The sequence below is a fragment of the Salvelinus fontinalis genome, chromosome 19 (assembly GCF_029448725.1).
Source record: "Salvelinus fontinalis isolate EN_2023a chromosome 19, ASM2944872v1, whole genome shotgun sequence".
NCBI classification, from domain to species: domain Eukaryota; kingdom Metazoa; phylum Chordata; class Actinopteri; order Salmoniformes; family Salmonidae; genus Salvelinus; species Salvelinus fontinalis.
In genome coordinates, this window is record NC_074683.1 from 10,553,978 (window position 1) to 10,575,127 (window position 21,150).

The 21,150-nt window shown below is 43.1% G+C and overlaps 1 protein-coding gene across 6 annotated transcripts in view; it reads right to left on the minus strand.

Moving 5' to 3' along the window:
* The window catches only part of LOC129816347 (formin-like protein 2), a 91,280-nt gene that overhangs the window by 48,527 nt on the left and 21,603 nt on the right, over positions 1-21,150 (minus strand). For all 6 annotated transcript variants that reach the window (XM_055870732.1, XM_055870730.1, XM_055870733.1 and 3 more), the window contains exon 2: positions 1,351-1,434. In XM_055870732.1, the coding sequence (XP_055726707.1) occupies positions 1,351-1,434 (84 nt within the window). The remainder of the gene's footprint in view (positions 1-1,350; positions 1,435-21,150) is intronic.

Here is a 21,150-nt window from a genome sequence, read left to right on the forward strand (position 1 = left end):
AAACAGAGAAGCCATGCTCTATGTCCCAAATGGCACTCTCTTGTATATTTAGTGTGTTACTTAAGACCAAGGCCCATAGGTCTCTGGTCAAAAGCAGTCCACTATATAGGGAATAGGGTGCCATTTGGGACAAACCCATGATGTAGATGAGAGAGGTCTACTGAGGGTCAGAGTAAGGCTCGTTAGGTGATACAGTCTCTGATGAGGATAATTGGACATTGAAGAATTCAGCATGTTCTTTATGCAGGCCTCCTTCGAATCATCTCCTCACATTGTTTTTGTTGTGAGAGCATCTTGAATATTTGATCGATCTCCTTAATTTCCCCCCAAGAATTGAATAATTCAACCCCCCTTAATATTATTTCAGGATGAATATTGTTAAAGGCGAATGTACTTATCAGCCTTGTTTCTCTGGTTACCCCTACGAACATCGCAGTTGCCATGATTATACATCAAGAAATTCGGTGTAGCTATAACGTGACATGGAAAAACATATTATTCAAGGATTTAACATGGGTTCGTTATTTTGATGGCAAACATGAAAACCAAGAAATCAAATTGTTTTTTGAAAACATGATCCAACTTTGTATGCACAAAGAGTGAAGAAAATATTGGATCCCGGCGTCTCAAAACATTCCCAGGACAGAATTCCACCAGGCGATCCCTACACCACTAATTGATTGATCTTTGTTTAGAAGGAGAAGTGTCATTCTGAGGCTGAGTCCCAAAAATCACACTATAGTATTCCCTATATAGTGCAAAAAAAATTGAACCAGAACCCTACGGGCCGTGGTCAAAAGTAGTGCACTAAATTGGGAATAGGGTTGCATTGAGAAATCCCAGACCACCTCACACATCACTTGGTGTACAACAGGGACAGGAACATTGACTCAAGTCAGATACAAAAACGTGAAAAAATGTTAAATGACCAGGCAGCAAATTGCAAATTCTTCCCAGTGTCGCACTCCAGCTTCATTGTGTTCAGGGTGGCTTCGTATCAATGGTATCCTCAGCCTGAGCGGGTGCTTGGTGGTCCCTCTCTCCCTCTCCTCTTTTCCCTCTGCTCAGGTAAGCAGAAAACACACTGGCAGAAGGGCCGAGCACTCAGTCTGCTGAACACAACACCTGCGTCGCAAATGGCACCCTATACCATTTAGAGTGCACTACTTTTGACCAGGATCCATTGGGCTCTGGTCTAAAGTAGTGCACTATATAGGAAACATGGTGATATATGGGATGCAGCCACAGAGTGCCCTCGCCATTGGTTAGACTTGTGAGTCACTGACACGCCGGACATTAGATCCCAAACTAGGAGTTTGTGAACAGGTTATTGATGGAGCAACATCCCACCTGATCACAGATGAGCTCCCACTTCTTCTCGTTGTCGTACTGCCGCAGTAGCCGCGCCTTGTCTGGAGGAAGGTTCATCGAGTTCTGAAAGAGAATCAGGGAAAACATCACCATCAGACACTTTCACACAGGTGCCAATAATAACATGTTAAACAATGACGAAACGTCGACCCAAACTGTCAGAAGACAACACAGACAAAGCGGGAGGGGAATGTAAACTGGATGCGTCCCAAATGGAACCCTATTCCCTGTATAGTGCACTACTTTTCACCAGAGCCCTATGGTTAAAAGTAGGGCACTATTTGGAGAATAGGTTGCCATTTGCGACGCAGGCTTAATAACTGCTCTGTCCTCTTGAGGGAGACTGTGATGGCTTGTGACATATAGAGGTTAAGGAGTAGCAGGGTGAGGAGAGAACTATCTCCTAATGAGTCTGACTCTGTGGGCTGTGTCTAGGGGGGATGAACTAACCCCTTTCTGTAGTCTGTATACAGGGTGTGTGTGTGTCAGTGTGTCATCCATGGGATTGCACTACTATATAATATAACCCGTCTGTAGTCTGTAGCGCTAGGAGCCATGTCTCTCTCTCTCTGAGACGAACGTCCCTTCATCATAATAAGCACCATCAAGTACAATCACTCAGTGCCATTTAATCCCTCGGGGATCCCCAGGCACAGCACCATGCGTGTGTGGTGTGTGTGTGTGTCTGTGTGTTTTATGTGTGTGTGCAAGCGTGTCATCATTCTATGCGATTGCACTTCTGGATCCACACAAGCATGCAACCGGCGCAATACTGACAGTAAGATAGGAGAGGAAGGCTGTGAGGAAGAGCCTAGATTATAAGGCCTAGTCTCCCCAGTGATACATATCCTCATTAAGGAAATCCAAACTTCTTTCTGCCTTGAAATTGGTCCTCTGCAATGAGATATGATTGTCTCACATATACAGTATGTAATAGACTTATTGTAGCGAAACCACTCTGTAAAACAAACTGTAAACATCCAACCAAACGGTTTAGCCACAAATACAACTTTCAATTCCATCTTCTTTGCTAAATGGGAACTGGAAACAAAAAGCTGCTTTGTTATGGAGAGGATTTGAAAGTGACATGCAGCAGGCAGTGATGTGCTGTATTAGCGGCCTACTATCCAGCGCCCATGCGTTGGTTCAAGTCATGATACTCTATGCTTTGTTATTGTTTGAATTGCAGATTGTCCCTGCTACATGTAGTCCATTGTCACTCTTCCCAAGAAGAGGTAACCCGTCTAAATGCCAAGGTAACCCGTCTAAATGACTATCGCCCCGTAGCACTCACATCTGTTGCCATGAAATGCTTTGAAAGGCTTGTCATGGATCACCCTGGACCCACTCCAATTCGCATACCGCCTCAACACTCCACACTGTTCTTTCCCATTTGGACAAAAGGAACACCTATGTGAGAATGCTGTTCATTGACCACAGCTCAACATTCAACACCATAGTGCCCTCCAAGCTCATCACTAAGCTAAGGACCCTGGGACTGAACACCTCCCTCTGCAACTGGATCCTGGACTTCCTGACGGGACACCCCCAAGGGCATGAGGGCAGGCAACAACGCTTCTGCCATGCTGACCCTCAACACGGGGGCCCCTCAGGGGTGTGTGCTTAGTCCCCTCCTGTACGCCCTTGTTCACCCATGACTGCGTGGCCGCTCACGATTTCAACACCATCAATAAGTTTGCAGATGACACGACTGTGGTAGGCCTGATCACCGACGACGATGAGCCGGCCTATAGGGAGGAGGTCAGAGACCTGGCAGTGTGGTGCCAGGACAACAACCTCTCCATCAACGTCAGCAAGACAAAGGAGCTGATCGTGGACTACAGAAAATGAAAGGCGAGCACACCCCCCATTCACATCACCAAGGCTGTAGTGGAGCGAGTCGAGAACTTCAAGTTCCTCGGTGTCCACATCACTAAGGATCTATCATGGTCCAAACACACAAACACAGTTGTGGAGGGCACGAAAACGCCTCTTCCCCATCAGGAGGGGATTTGGCATCCTCAAAAAGTGCTACAGCTGCACCATTGAGAGCATCTTGACTGGCTGCATCACCGCTTGGTATGGCAACTGCACAGCATTCGACGCAAGGCGCTACAGAGGGTAGTGCGTACGGCCCAGTACATCACTGGGTCTGAGCTCCACGCCATCCAGGACCTCTCTACCAGGCGGTGTCAGAGGAAGGCCCTACAAATTGTCAAAGACTACAGCCACCCAAATCATAGACTGTTTTCTCTGCTACTACACAGCAAGCAGTACCGATGCACCAAGTCTGCAACCAACAGAACCCTGAACAGCTTATACCCCCAAGCCATTAGACTGCTAAATAGTTTGTTAATTAGTTAACCAAATAGCTACACAAACTATCTGCCTAGACTAGGGCTGAAACAGTACACATATTCGTACCGAACCGTTTGGTACAGGAAACTATGTTCGGTTCGCACTGTGAAAATATTTTTTTATAAAAACACCAGGCCTATAGGCTATGCTGCGTTGTATTCTTTTTATTTTACCCTTATTTTACTAGGTAAGTTGACTGAGAACACATTCTCATTTAGCAACGACCTGGGGAATAGTTACAGGGGAGAGGAGGGGGGATGAATGAGCCAATTGTAAGCTGGGGATGATTAGGTGACCTTGATGGTATGAGGGACAGATTTTAATTTTTTTATTTAACCAGGTAGGCCAGTTGAGAACAAGTTCTCATTTACAACTGCGACCTGGCCAAGATAAAGCAAAGCAGTGCGACAAAAACAACAACACAGAGTTACACATGGGATAAACAAACATACAGTCAATAACACAATAGAGAAATCTAAGTACAGTGTGTGCAAATGTTGTAAGGTTAGGGAGGTATGGCAATAAATAGGCCATAATTGTGAAATAATTACAATTTAGCATTAACACTGGAGTGATAGAAGTGCAGATGATGATGTGCAACTAAAGATACTGGGGTGCAAAAGAGCAAAAAAAAATAACAATATGGGGATGAGGTAGTGAGGTGTGCTATTTACAGATGCGCTGTGTACAGGTACAGTGATCGGTAAGCTGCTCTGACAGCTGATGCTTAAAGTTAGTGAGGGAGATATAAGTCTCCAGCTTCAGTAATTTTTGCAATTCGTTCCAGTCATTGGCAGCAGAGAACTGGAAGGAAAGGCGGCCAAAGGAGGTGTTAGCTTTGGGGATGACCAGTGAAATATACGTGCTACAGGTGGATGTTGCTATGGTGACCAGTGAGCTGAGATAAGGCGGGGCTTTACATAGTAAAGACTTATAGATGACCTGGAGCCAGTGGGTTTGGGAATTAAGCCAACACACCGGGGTTAACACCCCTACTCTTACGATAAGTGCCATGGGATCTTTATTGACCACAGAGAGTCAGGACACCCGTTTAATTTCCCATCCGAAAGACGGCACCCTACACAGGGAAATGTCTCCAATCACTGCCCTGGGTGCCTCCTACTGGCCCTCTCACACCACTTCCAGCAGCATCTGGTCTCCCATCCAGGACTAACCCTGCTTAGCTTCAGAAGCAAGCCAGCAGTGGGATGCAGGGTGGTATGCCATTGCCTCGTGAGTAAATCTGAGCTGAAAAAATATTGTAGGCTATTGCGTTAATTAAAACTACAGCCTATGCGCCCGATGTAATCAACGTTCTAATATTAACTGGCGAATTTCAAAGTATCCTTTTGTGAGGGGCAGCCGGGAACTCTGTAGATGGCGAGTGGTGGGATCGATAAACCAGAATTGTGGGATCCTCAATCACTGTTTAAATCTCCAGTTTGGGTACGTTTTGGCTTCACAGTCGTTTACAACGGCGAGGGACAGAGAGTTGTGGATAAAACATGAACATTATGTTCTCCACTGCTCAACCAGAATAGCCCAGAGTGTTGCTGTTGTTGTCGGCCAGTCACAAGTCATCAAAGCGCCACTACAGTCATAAAGCCTTCAATGGAAAATGGAATTGAAATGATGGAATTGAAAGTTAAATGAGAAGTATACTGTACAACAACCAAGAGCCAACAGGTAGGTTGCTATTTAATCATCTGAATGGGGGTGCTGTTATTTGTAACATTAGAACAGGAAGAAAGCGCATGCAGACTCAATTAGCCTGAATAGCTAGCGAATTTAGCTAGCTGGCTATCTAAGCCAATTAGCTTCTCTCAGTTTGAAGCAGTGAATATAGCTACTAAATAATCTTATTGGATGATAAATAACCTAGCTATGACAAGCTAGAAGTCAGCGTTCTAGCGTGAGTTGGCTTGTTATGGTTGGTTGCTGTCTCTGTCGCTCCCTACCTCCTCCTTGCTCCTGTTTCACTCGCTCACAGTAACACAACGCAAGGCCCCTCCCGCGCCTGCTCTCCCTCACGCGGTGTCATCGCTGGTTAATAAAGTAGCTTACAAACTGACTCTTCTACTGCTTCCCTCACTCGGATCCGACCATGTCTATACGGACCTGGTCGTCCTCGGGTCTCAAATATTGAAAAATGTATTTATGCATATTTGTCCAAGTGGGAAAGCTCCAGGTCCATTTCGGAATGGGCACAACTTCTTGAGAGGCCCAGTATAAAAATCCCTTTCACAACAGACAATGCCAGAAACATTGTGAATGATGTCACAGAAACTGGACTTGGGTCACAAATAGGGTGCTTTTTAATTTTTGCGTATTTAGCCAAATAAATCAAAATTACCTAGTCACTGTTGGCATTTCATTTTTGTCCGCTGTACCGTAACCGGACCCCTGCACATCGAGGGTACCCCTTGTATATAGCCAAATTATCGGTATTCGTTGTATATCTATTATTACGTGTTTCCCTTTTCTAGAAATTTCTCTCTGAACTGTTGGGAAGGGCCCAACAATTGACTGTTAGTCCACACCTGTTATTTACGAAGCCATTTCTTTTTCGTTTCGCTTACCCTACTTAATCAACATCTGCTTTATGTAATGTCCCCGTGAAGACTGTGGTTGTCTCGTTTTGGCCCCAACCCTCACTATACCCCACCCATAAGTGCATTAGAAAATATTGAAACAATTAGCTGGTGCTTAATCGCCACCACACACCCAAATTCATTGCCTATCCGAGAGCACACTCACTGACAGAAAACACACCATATGACCGTAACCTTCGTTATTACTCGGAAAACAACTAAATGTGTTAGGCTAAAACATGAAGCAATTCTTCAAATAAGAAACGCAGATTATAATCAAGAACCTAGATATTCAGCATTTGTGTGATTGTCATTGTGCGAAAGTACGTTATGAAATACAACCCAGGCCTGTGGTCCATTCTGTTACTACGACCGTTGAATATCATGTCTCTGTTATAAACACAGACTACCAGTGGTGCAGGGAGAATGTTTTCCACTGTTTAAGGAAGGAAAAAATGTGGCCATTTTACAGTCTAGTGCAGATTTGAGTTGTTTTTTACTCTGATTCAATCGTCAGGATCATCTATCAATGTGTGTTCTGCACTGGGACTAGCTAGTCTATGGTTTTCCGCCACGGAATTTTCCAGAGCCACACGGTGAGGAGAGCTAATGGAAGACAGACGGGGGATATCCTGCAACTCAAATCAAATCCAATCTTATCGGTCATATGTGCCGAATGCAACAGGTGTAGACTTTACAGTGACATGCTTACTTATGAGCCCATTCCCAATAATGCAGTTAAAAAATAAGACACATATTTGCTAAATAAAAAGGAAATAGTAACACAATAAAAAAAATAACGAGCCTGTTCTAATGTCCAGAAGCTCTTTTCAGTTATAGGAAACGATGGCGAAAACATGATGTCAAAAAAAGTTACGGTCAGTGCCAAAAAAAAGACACAAAATAGCACGTAAAAAGGCTGCCATTACCCCCGGCGCCATGTGTCGTTTTCCAAGACCGAGTGATACCAGGAAACAGCCGCAGATGACCCCATGTCTCACATCTGTGTCTATGCAATGTGTGTTGGAAGGACCTGACCTAGACAGAGCTGGCATCAGGGTTATGAAGGAAAGGAATAACATGCCAAGTGTTGCCTGGTAAAAAAAAAAAAAAAGCTGAATCAAATTCTCTCATTCAAAAGGCGATAAAAAAGAGATCGACCAGTGTTTTTCATAATTCCCAAAATGCATAACACCTGATCAAAGTGAATACTCCGAGATCAATCCACCACACGGCCTCAACTTTACTGTATGGAACAAGGAACAGGGGAGACATCAGTTGCATCTCAAATGGCACCCTATTCCCTATATATACCAGTAGCTTATTTTTGACCAGAACCCTATGAGCCCTGCTCAAAAGTAGTACACAATTTAGGGAATATGGTGCCATTTGGGACATGTGCATAGCCTAATTCCAATGACTGTCAACAGAACGGGCTACGTGTAAAAAAACAAAATAAAAAAAAACATTGGGATCTGAATGGAATCCTGTGGTAGGCAGAAAGGGCACGTCGTCCTTAGGAAATAGAATACTGGAATGATATCCTATTAAATTACTAGAAGGGCTATTGCATCAACCCTCAAAGTTCCAGAATGGGGTGAAAATGGCAGCCATATTGGTCTGGGAGAAGTCAAAACCAGTCTAATTGGAATTAATGTCAGTGGAGGCATAATCCTGATTTGACTTATGCAGGAAAATAAAAGTACGGCTATGAATGTGATGAATCAGAAATTGTGTCATATAATTATTGTTAAACTAAAATATTGTCAAATAACTAAAAACACACATGTTCTGCATAAATAGCCTCTAAAATATGTGCAAACAGACCATTAATGTCAACATTTTTGTTTTCTTCGAATGCTGTGAGTGCTATTATATGACACAATAGCAGTACTTGTTGTATTTACAACTTGTCTATCATCAACTGATTTCAGCCAGTGTATGGCTTTAGACTGACTTCATTGTTTGAATGGAATGTTGGCATATTGGCATTTCATTTGAAAAATGTATGTTACCATTCTTCTGAAACTGCCTAGCTAGCTAACAAACATACAGTGCATATCAATTATTCAAATTCATTGTTTTACACAATACCTTATCACAGCACTGGCAAACCATGGTTGACCAACTCCCTGACCAAAATGGCTGACCTTGATCCCGTCATAAGAAGGTTCATGTACATTCTAGTATTCTAATCGCTAATTCTATGGGTCAGCCTTTTCGGTCAGGGAGTTGGTCAACCATGGTTTGCCAGTGCTGTGATAAGATATTGTGTAAAATAATGCCTTTCAGGAATGTATCTGCATTGAATGTTAGCTAGCTGAGAAGAACCTAAAGCCAGTGGGTGGATCTCTACGACATTGTCTCATGGTGACGGATGCTGTTGGGGGAAAAGGCCATGTGAGGATCCATGTCTGATTCAGCACACAGAGCCTACACAACACAAGAAGCACTCATGCTCTTAATAGCACTGAACTGCCATGCACTCTCTCCCACCACTGTAGGAAACAGAAAATGACATTAGTATTCAGGAGCGGCTCTGAAACAAGCAGCCTGCTGACTGGAGGGAATTGGAGTTTCCCCGAGTTCCATCGACTTGTCTGGCTAGGAGACTCCTAACATCGCAAGCTAGTAGCTACCCCCTTCCCGTCCCTAAATAACTAAAAGAGAACACTACATCTGAGCAGCCAGTCACAACAGAGGGACATAGAACCACAAGCAGTGGGCAGCGTATTATATCCACCAAGCCACTGAAACGCAACCCATATTAATCAATTGGATGACATGCTCGAATAAGGGAGGCGAAACCATTAATGAAAGTAAATTCCTCCTGCCTGCTGCCTTGTTATACTTGGAGCCCTGCAGTAGCCCTTGGCCCCGAGACAGATAGGTCTGTGGCATTGTCACTGACGTAGGTGCTGTTAAAAGCGCAGTCCTGAGCGCAGCCTGCTGGCTGCTCCCTCAGCCCCTGTGGGCTAGCTTTCCTGTGTTCCAACTCAAGCAGAGGCCACTTCTAGCACCTTTAATGTTCCCCCCTCCGAAATGAGCTCTTAGAGCGCCAGGTTCGTGTTTCCCACTCCGGAGGCTACAGGAGAAAGTGTGTGTGTGTGTGTGTGTATGAATGGGGCGGCGTCGTTGACTGACGAGAGGAGTTGCCTTACACCTACACCTGACCATCTCCCACCTACGGGAAGGAAGTCCCTCCAGAGTTCAGAAACATGCCTCAATGGAGGTCAAACCAAATCTAGAATCCAAGAAATCAGGCATGATCTGACTTGTGGAGATCAGCCTGTAATAGCCCTGCTACAGTATGTTATGTAAGGTTTAAAGACCTGGCTATCGAGATAGCAACAACATCAATGGTTGTTTTGTGAACTACGCCTATGTACTAGTTTGATGTAGGCCTAGACATCTACTGATAAAGCATAGAATAAACTTTTACGTGAACTTTACAGTCAAAATTAAATACGCCCGTCAGGGATGTCTTTGCATTGCCATATTTAATTGGCTCCCAGTGGTTTTGAAATAGCCTATCGCTGTGTACACAATCCCTGTGTACAAAAGGCTGCATTAAACACATTAAAAATTGTCTTGAACAAATTTGTTTTAAATAAAACAGAGAGATGGCTAAATCAATAAATTCGGCAGAATGAAAAATGAGTGTCATCTCTTAGCCTGTACGCCGTAAACAATGCTGGTCTTTCCTCTTCAGCTTCTGGAAAGGTCTAATGTTTTCACTAATCCTTATACAGTGCCTTCGGAAAGTATTCAGACCCCTTAACTTTTTGCATATTTTGTTACGTTACGGCCTTATTCTAAAATGGATTACACACAATACCCCATAACGAAAAAGCGAAAACAGGTTTTTAGAAATTTTGCAAATGTATTAAAAACAAAAGGGTCTGAAGACTTATTTTGGATACGTTTGCAAAAAAAAATCTAAAAACCTGTTTTCGCTTTGTCATCATGTGGTATTGTGTGTAGATTGATGAGGGGGATTTTGTTTTTTAAATCAATTTTAGAATAAGTTGGAATACTTTCCGAATGCACTGAATACACTGGAGTTGCTTACCAAGACGACACTGACTGTTCCTGAGTGGTCTAGTTACAGTTTTGACTTAAATCGGCTTGAAAATCTATGGCAAGACTTGAAAATGGCTGTCTAGCCATGATCAACTACCAACTTAACAGAGCTTAAATGTTTTATATTAAATATTGTACAATCCAGATGTGCAAAGTTCTTAGAGACTTACCCAGAAAACCTTACAGTTGTAATCACTGCCAAAGGTGATTCTAACATGTATTGACTAGGGGTTGAATACTTATCTAATCAAGATACAATATATTAGTGTTAAACTATTTATTATTTATTTTTTATTTTTTACTTTTCCTTCCACATTGAAATTACAGTATTTTGTGTAGATAGTTGACAAGAAATTACAATTAAATCCATTTTAATCCCACTTTGTAACAACACAATGAAAAAGTCAAGTCCGACGTGGCACGTAAAAAAACCTACGCGGACAACCTTTGTGAAATATTCATCCTCGTGTATTGCAGCGGACGATTTCAGTCCGCTCCGACCGCCGTGAACGAGGACCTCCATTGACTAACAACAACATTACCTTTAAATAACCTCCAGCCTCCCATTACATGAGTCATACTGGCCAGGCAGACAGCGCTCGACCCAACCCCTCCACCTCTACCCACCATCTCCCCGGAGTAACATAGAAAAATGACTTCATATAGGTAGCCAAAAAACACTTATATTTTGCTTCATTTGCTGTCGTCACAGACCAGCAGAGACCCCTCCCAAAACATGGGCTACCCGTGAACCTTGAGATAGGATACATCAATTAGCCTAGGCCTAATTTCTCTGCTTGGTAGAGGAAGGCAATAGCCTAAAACCTCAAGCTTGTATAAAGTGAAAAAGTATTCAATGGGGCTTTGGACAAAAGCACTACGGCCTATGCCACCGCAAACACATTTTTGCCAACTTCTGACATACAGTAGCCATGTGATTAGGCTATTAAAAGAACCAACTTGGAAACTCTGATCACCACCGTTCTGAGCACACTGGTGAATCATAGGAAAATGGCGCAGGACAATAATAATCTTGACAGTGTCTGTTTATTTCTGACGGCAATCATCCTTCAGGCGGACAGTGACCGGTGATCTATCACCATCTGCCCACCAGCTTAGAGTTCCATCTGCAAACCAGAAAATGACCTACGGTAGCATATTTCGCCTAGTTCACTTCACTTTTGCAGGATTCGGAAAGTACAAAAAGTGTTTGCAATGCAGCATCTCTCCCCCGCCCACATCCTCTCAGATCTTTTAGGAGCCTTTGATTGATACGACCCAGGGGACTGTCTAGCTACAATGAGGGAGTAGAGCATGCCCCTCTCTCTTCCGCCCCCGCAACCTGTCACTGATCCAGGACCTGTCAGATGAGCGTGTGGTCCCCCCTACCCCTCTACAGTCCAGCTCCCATCCACTGCAAGCAACAGTGTCAGGAGGATCCAGGGAGGATGTAGTATAGCTGTTGTATAGAACAGAATGGGAGAGTGTACTGGAGGCTTTGTTGATCTGCATGGGCTGGTGAGATGGCTGGGCTCTTGACTGAATCTGTGACTGGATGAGTGTGCTCCAGCCAGCCAGTCAGTCAGCCAGGCCTCTCCGCTTGGCTTTTTCACATTACTTTATTTCCTCAGCGTTTCCTGAGCTGCGTATCCAGTCTGGCTTTCTCCAAGCCAGGACCAACATTAGATGGCTTTCCCAGGAGAGGCTAAGGCAGGGTGGGTTGGATCAGACCAGACAGCGAGGGGAATAAAACCACAAGAGGAGAATGATAATGACACGAGGACTGCAAATCAAATTGCCTTCTGTGGCATAAATATTACTATTCAAAGCAACTTGTATTCCCCCCCACACTCCTCTCATCCATCCTCCATCTGCTCTATCTTTGTCGTCTTTTTGATTTTGCAGTCTGCAGGCCACAACATGCACTTTGACGTTGTAAAAAAAGATATCTGGTAATAACAAGTCATTGTATAACACTAATCTAAGAGTTGCTCAATGTTCAGGAAATGACTGTGTGCGCCGTGTTCTCTCACAGTCAGACCCACTTGGTTGCAGCAGCCGGGTCATAAATGTGCATGACAGCCAGAGCCAGCCATCAGGCAGCACTTCTCTGTCCCGCCCTCAGGAGTCCCTCCACATTGGCCCTCCCTCCACTAACCCAGACTGTGTGTGTCCTGGCCAAGCACAGCCAAGCATCCTCCCCTCATTAGCACAGTGTGGATCCATAATCCTCCAGTCGGAATTATGTGGTGGCACAGGTGTCCCTCGTCTGTCCTCAGATTAGCCCTGTAATCCTGGGGACCCCCTGCCCGGCCCCTGGCCTAACCCACTATGGCAGGCTATTGTTTTTGTTTGGAGAGCTGTTCACAGGAATGTATCGTATGCCAAACAAATGTAGAGACATTTGTTGCAAGTCTCCCTTATCATAACACCGTAATGTTTAATATGATACTTGGTTGCTTAATGTTTTTCCACACATTTAATAAAGAAAATGAAAAAAATGAATAAAAATTTAACTCATAATTATTTGTATTACATTTGTAAACATTTAACTAGGCAAGTCAGTTAAGAACAAATTCTTATTTACAATGACGGCCTACCCCGGCCTAACCCAGACGATGCTGGGCCAATTGTGCACCCCAGTATGGGACTCCCAATCACGGCCGGGTTGTGATACAGCCTGGAATCGAACCAGGGTCTGTAGTGACGCCTATAGCACTAAGATGCAGTGCCTTAGACTGCCGTGCCACTCGGGAGTCCCTAAAGGCCAATAGTCTCCTTTGTTTTAGTAATTGAATCCTCCTCTAGTATAGAAGTGTAAAACATCTCTTTCTACATCCCAATATGGTTGCCCAATCCATGCTTCCAGGTGAATAGGTGTCTGCCAGGGTGCTATTCAAATACCATTGCCAATGAGCCTTGCACTATTCTAATACATGACATAAACTGCTTCAATCATGGATAGAGTGACTGAGTGTCCTTGATTGAAAAAGGAATTACATGTTGAACATACTGGAATACCAGACACTAGCGATGAGACAAATGGAAAAAATTTCTTAACGTTTACACTTCCATTTTGGGGGGGGGGGGGGTCCGTTAAAACGGTCAGCCACCAGGCAGACAGAGTCAGAACCTTGCACTAGGCCTATCTAAAGCTGTATCTCACAAAGAAATACTGTATCTTGCCATTTATTTTGCTTGCAATGTCTCACAACTTCAGTAAAGCAGGGCCTATCATCAAACCAATAGGCTAGGATATTCTACACGCAATAGACCGAAGACTGAACACACACTTGCATCATTAGCAAAGAGCAAGTGCAGGCGAGCCAGCGCGAGGGAGAGAGAGGAGGGGTAGGCAGAAAGAATGTCTTGGTAATCTGTGTCTCGAAATGTCTTGTCTTGCATGCCTCGCAAATTCAACAAAGTAGCCTCTTCCTCTCTGGTTTTATTTAAATTACACAACTTTCCCCAGGCATTTACAGCCATATAGTCTAGTTAGGCTACAAGGAAAAGTATATGTTCTGTGATAACTGCACTGTGGGGGGGGGGGGGGAAACATTGTTTTTCGGTTAGGGATTTTTCATAACGTTAAGGATCCCAACTTCGTTTAACGTTGAAACAATCCCACCCCTACCACACATCGTTGAATGGATTAAAGTGGTCAAAATAAAAGGAAATATGCTTTTACACAGAGGAGGGTCCTGGCAGCTGAGCTCAGATGGTGTGTTGCAAAAGTGCGTGGAAGACAGAAGTAGGGTCAATGTCAATTCAAAGGCTAGAAGACACCATTTGTATGACAAAAGATTATACTCGCACAAGTACGGTATTGTACCATTTTAAATCTACAACAAAGATTCCTCTTTGCTTGAAATTGGGGAATGCACCTTGATGAAATCAGGATTTGTAATGCCAACCCATAATCCTTAACTTGATTTGTTCTATTTTCTACGTCATCCCAGAGATGTAGCACCACACAGCACCACATAGCATGAACTCTGATCTAATGCTGCTCCCACGTCACAAGCATTAGGCTGACTGTTTGACACTCCATGTGCTTCTGCTCTGTAGCGATTACATCAGCCGCCTCGGACATAAAGTCTGGATGGGCAAGCGGCGCGGTTACAAAGTCACTTTCATGTCAGAAGAGGAAAAAGTGTTCCAATTAACCTTCCCCTGTTGGCTCATTGATTTCTGTGCAATAGTCTTCTGCAAAGCAGTCATTTTAAAGCCTGGTAATTAACTTTAATGGCCCCACTACCTCATTGGCTTTACAGGTCCTTCAAAGCCTCCTGCCCTCTCTGGTAGGAGTCATGTGAGCAGAGTAGATGTAGATGCATCTCTCTGAACTCTTGACAAAGACACACACTCATGAAACCTCCAGGAATCACAATGAAAATTGCCTCGGCACTCCATTTGCCCTCTGATTACACGCTAGGCTAGCAATGTACTTATTTCATGACTTACAATCATAATAGATGTATTTTGTATAGCGCTTTTCATACAGAATCTCAAAGTCGCTTTAATGTTCATAAAAATAAAAAATAAAAATAAATAATTCACAGAGCTGGCAGTTCAAGGGAGATGCTCTTCCACAACTAGATGATGAGGCAGTTCAGTAAAGGATTAGCTTGAGTAGAGGTGCAGCCAGGGAGGGAGAACCATCAGTCAGACAGGCAGACCCTTGCTTTTCATCAGGCACCTGTCTGAAGTTCACAGCTACTCCTCCTCTGTACTGCAGGTAGGCTGGAACATCCTCCACCGAATGTGTGGCATCTACTTGGGTGACGCTTTGGCAGCTATAAGCGCCTGAGAAACCACCACACCTCTGCAGTAATCAGTGTCCTACAAGGTGAACCTCTGTCATCCCCTCACACCGTAGTCCACATCTTTCCAGAAACATGAGCAGGTAGATTAAAAAGCTGATGCTGTGTTGATCAGGTGTTGATGCATCATTCAAACTAGTTTTAACCAGCTAGCTAGCTGGCCAAGCCAATTAAACAGACTTGCCATCGCCAGTCCTGTAATGTCCTAAAGTACTAAACTGACATGAATTTCAGCCAATTAGTTTACAGTCTAATGAACTCAATAAGATGTTGGCACATTCAATGTAAGGCTGACCAAGCAGTGATGCCTGATCTTTACCAAGGAGCTTTCTGAAAAAGCTTTGTCTCATGCAGTTAGCATCACGAACCTGAGAGGCATCCACCTCAGGCCCTGACCGCAGTGACATGATCGCCACCCTGGAACATCGAGGCAGTCTGCTTAGGCAGGGGTCTGCCTCTACTTTACCACATCAGATAGGCCAGACACAGAAGTGTACTGCTGGGTAAACAGGCCCATGCTCCACAGAGCCTTGGGCTCTAAGACAGGGCCAGTCTGGGAGCCATTAAGACTCTACCTTCAAGGCTGCAGAAGGCACATCCCAGGGAGGGAGCATTCCTGACATGGGTGGCAAGGCTTGGGTGGCAAGGCTTTCTTCAAACTGTGGGTGCCAAGGCTTCTAAAAGAGACATTGCTCACTCGTGGCCACAACCATTTAGGTTTCATTGGGAGAAAGTGAAGAGACTTTGTGATTGTAGCAGGATTGTTAACCCTTTGGCACATACGAACGCGATCAGTGGTCCATGCAGCGTACCCTCAAATCGGTGTGATTAGAAAACTTATTTGGAACGTCCAGTTACGATTGACGCAACAGTCAGCATTTGAGCTGGCCACACTGTTCTTTCAGAAACATTTTGCACAAACACAGTCCTTACAAAGTTATGTCCTTAATGTGAGCAGTCTATTTTTGGATGCAATGTTCAAACATTCACAGAAGTAATGACAGCATAACACAATTATCATCCAAATTATCCCACATAAAGCCAACAAATAAAAATCCTGATAAAAATAAATATCCAATAAATCACATTGGCTACACATCATTGTCTGCAACGAACTTGAAACATTGTATCAACTATTAACTTGGGAAGCTTGCACTAGCGAACTTGCAACATTGTAGAACATATTCTGGGCTCTCAAGAGATTCCCTGTGTAATTTTCAATGGATGTAAAAACAGACTTTGTTTGCTTGCTGTTTGAGGTGAAGAAAACATTACTTTGAGAAACTCCACAGGTCATTAGTGGTGGTGCATTAAGCCAATCAGAAATACTATCAGATCCCCAAATGGGCACATTTATATGGCTACATTTGCGCGCAGGCCAGGTAGCCTACTCATTACTCAACATTGACAGGAGCGCTCCAAACAAAAGACAATGACTAAATTGACAAAACTCATAAATAGAATGAAATAAAGTAAAACTTGTTTCTCACAAGTGTAGCATAGGTTGTACACTCTGCAAACAATGTAAGACAGAAATAATAATATCGAAAGCATTAACATAAATTACCGTAACCAAAGTAACAAACATTGTAGATTAGAAATGATAGGAATTAACGGTAAATGTACTACTGGTGATACATGTAATGGGGAATTGATATAAACTAACAATCAAATGCAAACAGTTCACACAATGAAGTTATGAAACAATGAATGTGCACAAATTGGAGGGAGAGAGCGCATTCTGGAGAGAGAAGTGCATTATGCATCTGGGTGCGTGGTCAATCCGACGTCTGCATTGGACATGCAACATTCACGATGATGCGGCCTTAGCAAAAGTCAGGGCATTCATTCTTCTTGCGCTTCGCGGAGCAGTGCAGAGCTATTGTCAAGGAAGTGAGTTAGTGTTTTCTACAGGATGTACCGCCCCCACCTGCCGTCAATGCGGAGCTGTACAGAGCCCTCCGCATTGTTACAGCATTTGGGAGGCGCATGGCAATGCAGTATGGTGCTTGATTTGGCCTCTGGAGGCTTCAAAATGGCTTCACACAGTCCACATGGCAGCTCCGACTACATTTTCAGATCAAGCATAAATTGGCTTTAAGTCTAGGCCTCCGCAATGGATTAGTTCACTGAGATGGGCGCAAATATATATTTCTTACTGCTCGACTAAAACTATCTCGGTCGACCAACAGCCTAACATCCAAACAATCTAACTAATTTTGGTTAGCCCTAGACCTAACACAAACAATAATATTTAGCTAATTCTAGGCTGACAGAAACCATAATATGAATTAGCTAATAGCAATTACTATTCACAATTCATCAGATCACGGGTGACCTCACAGGTGATCTAAATAATTTATTAAAACGCGTTCTAAAAATCTAAAGTAATCCATCGATCGGTAGGTGTGTGCGCAGCCATGTTTGTTTTTTAGAGTCAACCAAATATAAGAGGTTACAAGATGAGTTTAGTCTGTTTGCAGTATGCATGTTGAAGGGGGTGTGTCGTCTACTATCATTCACTTACGAAAATTTACTCGAAAGACAAATCTCTTCACCTCGTTTTGTTATAACATCTTTGATCTGACAGACATTTACGTGACAAGCAGAATGCATTGTATGATGTCAACAAACATGGCGCCACACATAGCTGGCAATTAGCTTAGCATTAGCTCAGCATAATCAGTCCAACCTTCCCAAAAGTATTTTACACACATCAAATCTGTCCATTTCAATCTATGCAAGAATTGAAATGCATGATTTATTACCAGTACTTTAAAACATAAATAAAACAGTAAATACATTAGCTCCATACATACATACGGTGTGCTTAGTAGAAACGACAACACAATAACGTAATAAGTCTTTTACTTTGAGATGAACGCACACATGTTCAAAGTTATTATTATTAGTGAAAGCAATGCGTGCGCCAGCAAGAAAATGTGCCAGGGAGGAAAAAGCTTGTGCTTGGGTTCTAGTCAAAGAGAGAAGTTTTATCCGGCTCATTACTGCCTCAAACGTACATTTCCCGCAACAGTGAAATGGGCTACTTCTATGTTTCTATGTGAATTAATGAGAAGGCTGTTGTTAGAAAAAAAAACTAATTCGAAAATAATTTGCAATTGACAAATTGAAGCATAGCCTATAGATAATTAGCAGGAAGCGTGCCTTCGTTTGAGGGCAGCGTGCGTTAACTGTCCTGCTGCGTAACAATCACATTTTGGAACAGTGTATGTATTCTGACATCATGCGCATAAAAAAAACAAATGCTGGGGCGACAGTTAAGAGATATTTGCAATTATTAACAGATTTCCAATTAGAGCAGGAAAAATAAATGTTTTGCCATACCCGTGGTATACGGTCTCATATACTACAGCTGTCAGCCAATCAGCATTCAGGGCTCGAACCACCCAGTTTATAATATTTAATAGACCAATAAGAAAGAGTTCCAAACCTCTCTGCCAATTACACCTAGTTTTCAGTTTCCCCCTCCCCACTCAGACCACTCCTCGACAGTCCTAGCAAAATTCTTGCTTGAGAAATTGCTCTTTGCTGAGAATAAATGTTTGTGCATTTCTTTACCATTTTAATTGAAAACAATCAACTTAATTGTAACCCAGAAATTATTTGATATTGAGATAGAAAAGGCTGTATTGTACTTTTAACCTTTTCCCGCACTAGTTGCAATAAGGCACTTCAGGGGATTGTGGTACATGGCCAATATAGCACGGCTAAGGGCTGTGTCCAGGCACTCCGTGTTGCATTGTGCGTATAAACAGTCCTTAGCCATGGTATATTGGCCATTTACCACACCTCCTATGGCCTTATTGCTTAAATATACAGTTGAGGTCGGAAGTTTACATACACTTTAGCCAAATACATTTAAACTCCGTTTTTCACAATTCCTGACATGTAATCCAAGTAAAGATTCCCTGTATTAGGTCAGTTAGGATCACCACTTTATTTTAAGAATGTGAAATGTCAGAATAATAGTAGAGAGAACGTTTTATTTCAACTTTATTTCTTTCATCACATTCCCAGTGCGTCAGAAGTTTACATACACTCAATTAGTATTTGGTAGCATTGCCTTTAAATTGTTTAACTTGGGTCAAACATTTCAGGTAGCCTTCCACAAGTTTCGGGTAGCCTTCCACAAGTAACCGAGTCAGGTTTGTAGGACTCTTTGCTCGCACATGCTTTTTCAGTTCTGCCCACACATTTTCTATAGGATTGAGGTCAGGGCTTTGTGATGGCCACCCCAATACCTTGACTTTGTTGTCCTTAAGCCATTTTACCACGACTTTGGAAGTATGCTTGGGGTCACTGTGCATTTGGAAGACCCATTTGCAACCAAGCTTTAACTTCCTGACTGATGTCTTGAGATGTTGCTTCAATATATCCACATAATTTTCCTTCCTCATGATACTCATGATCTATTTTGTGAAGTGCACCAGTCCCTCCTGCATCAAAGCACCCCCACAACATGATGCAGCCACCCCCGTGCTTCACGGTTGGGATGGTTTTTGTCCCCATGTGCAGTTGCAAACCGTAGTCTGGCTTTTTATGGCGGTTTTGGAGCGGTGGCTTCTTCCTTGCTGGGCGGCCTTTCAGGTTATGTCGATATAGGACTCGTTTTACTGTGGATATAGATACTTTTGTACCAGTTTCCTCCAGCATTTTCACAAGGTCCTTTGCTGTTGTTCTGGGATTGATTTGCACTTTTCGCACCAAAGTACATTCATCTCTAGGAGACAGAATGTGTCTCCTTCCTGAGCGGTATGATGGCTGCGTGGTCCCATGGTGTTTATACTTGCGTACTATTGTTTGTACAGATGAACGTGGTACCTTCAGGCATTTGGAAATTGCTCCCAAGGATGAACCAGACTTGTGGAGGTCTACAAAAAACTGTCTAAGGTCTTGGCTGATTTCTTTTGATTTCCCCATGATGTCAAGCAAAGAGGCACTGAGTTTGAAGGTAGGCCTTGAAATAAATCCACAGGTATACCTCCAGTTGACTTAAATGATGTCAATTAGCCCATCAGAAGCTTCTAAAGCCATGACACCATTTTCTGGAATTTTCCAAGCTGTTTAAAGGCACAGTCAACTTAGTGTATGTAAACTTCTAACCCACTGGAATTGTGATACAGTGAATTATAAGTGAAATAATCTGTCTGTAAACAATTGTTGGAAAAATTACTTGGCCAACATTTTAGGTGGTCTTTTCAAACAGCTCTTACACTAAAATGGCATTATCTTAATTTTCACAGTATTACTTCAACCTCAGTGTGGAAATATATATAAAACACAGAAAAGTCTAGTTTTTGACAGCACTGGGTCTTTAAGAGTGTAATTTACAGGGGAAATGGGTCATTTCATTACATTAGTCACCTGGACACAATTTTAGCCTGAAACTTAAAATAATGAGATGGGTAAAGAACAAGCCTTTACTCAGCACGTTTAGCCTATAATCTAGTAAAAAAAAACATATCATTTCAGATTTAGACACAAATCAGTTTCTTATTTCATCTGTGAAGGTGGCAAGTCAACATTATTTAGCCTAGTTTCGTCTAACCAGTTGTGACACCCCTCTAAGAGGGTCTGGTTCGACTCTAGCCTTATGTTCTGACATGAAACCTGCTAAATAGTTCCCCTAAAACATGCTGCCGACTTTCGTTTTTGTTCGCTGAGGTGGAAAACACTTAAGTCAGCGTAGTCCGTTTTTTGTGGGAATCAGATGAATACCCCCCAGCACATACAGTACAGTAGCAGACGGTAGCCTCACCACCTTATTGGCCCACTTGTTTTCAAAGCTGTCAAAGCTGGTTAGGCTCTGCGTCTTGGCAGCACTGCTAACAGCTCTGACAGTGCCCGGGCCCCCAGTTCAGACAAAGGGAAATGGATTACAGATAAAAGACCCAGGACCC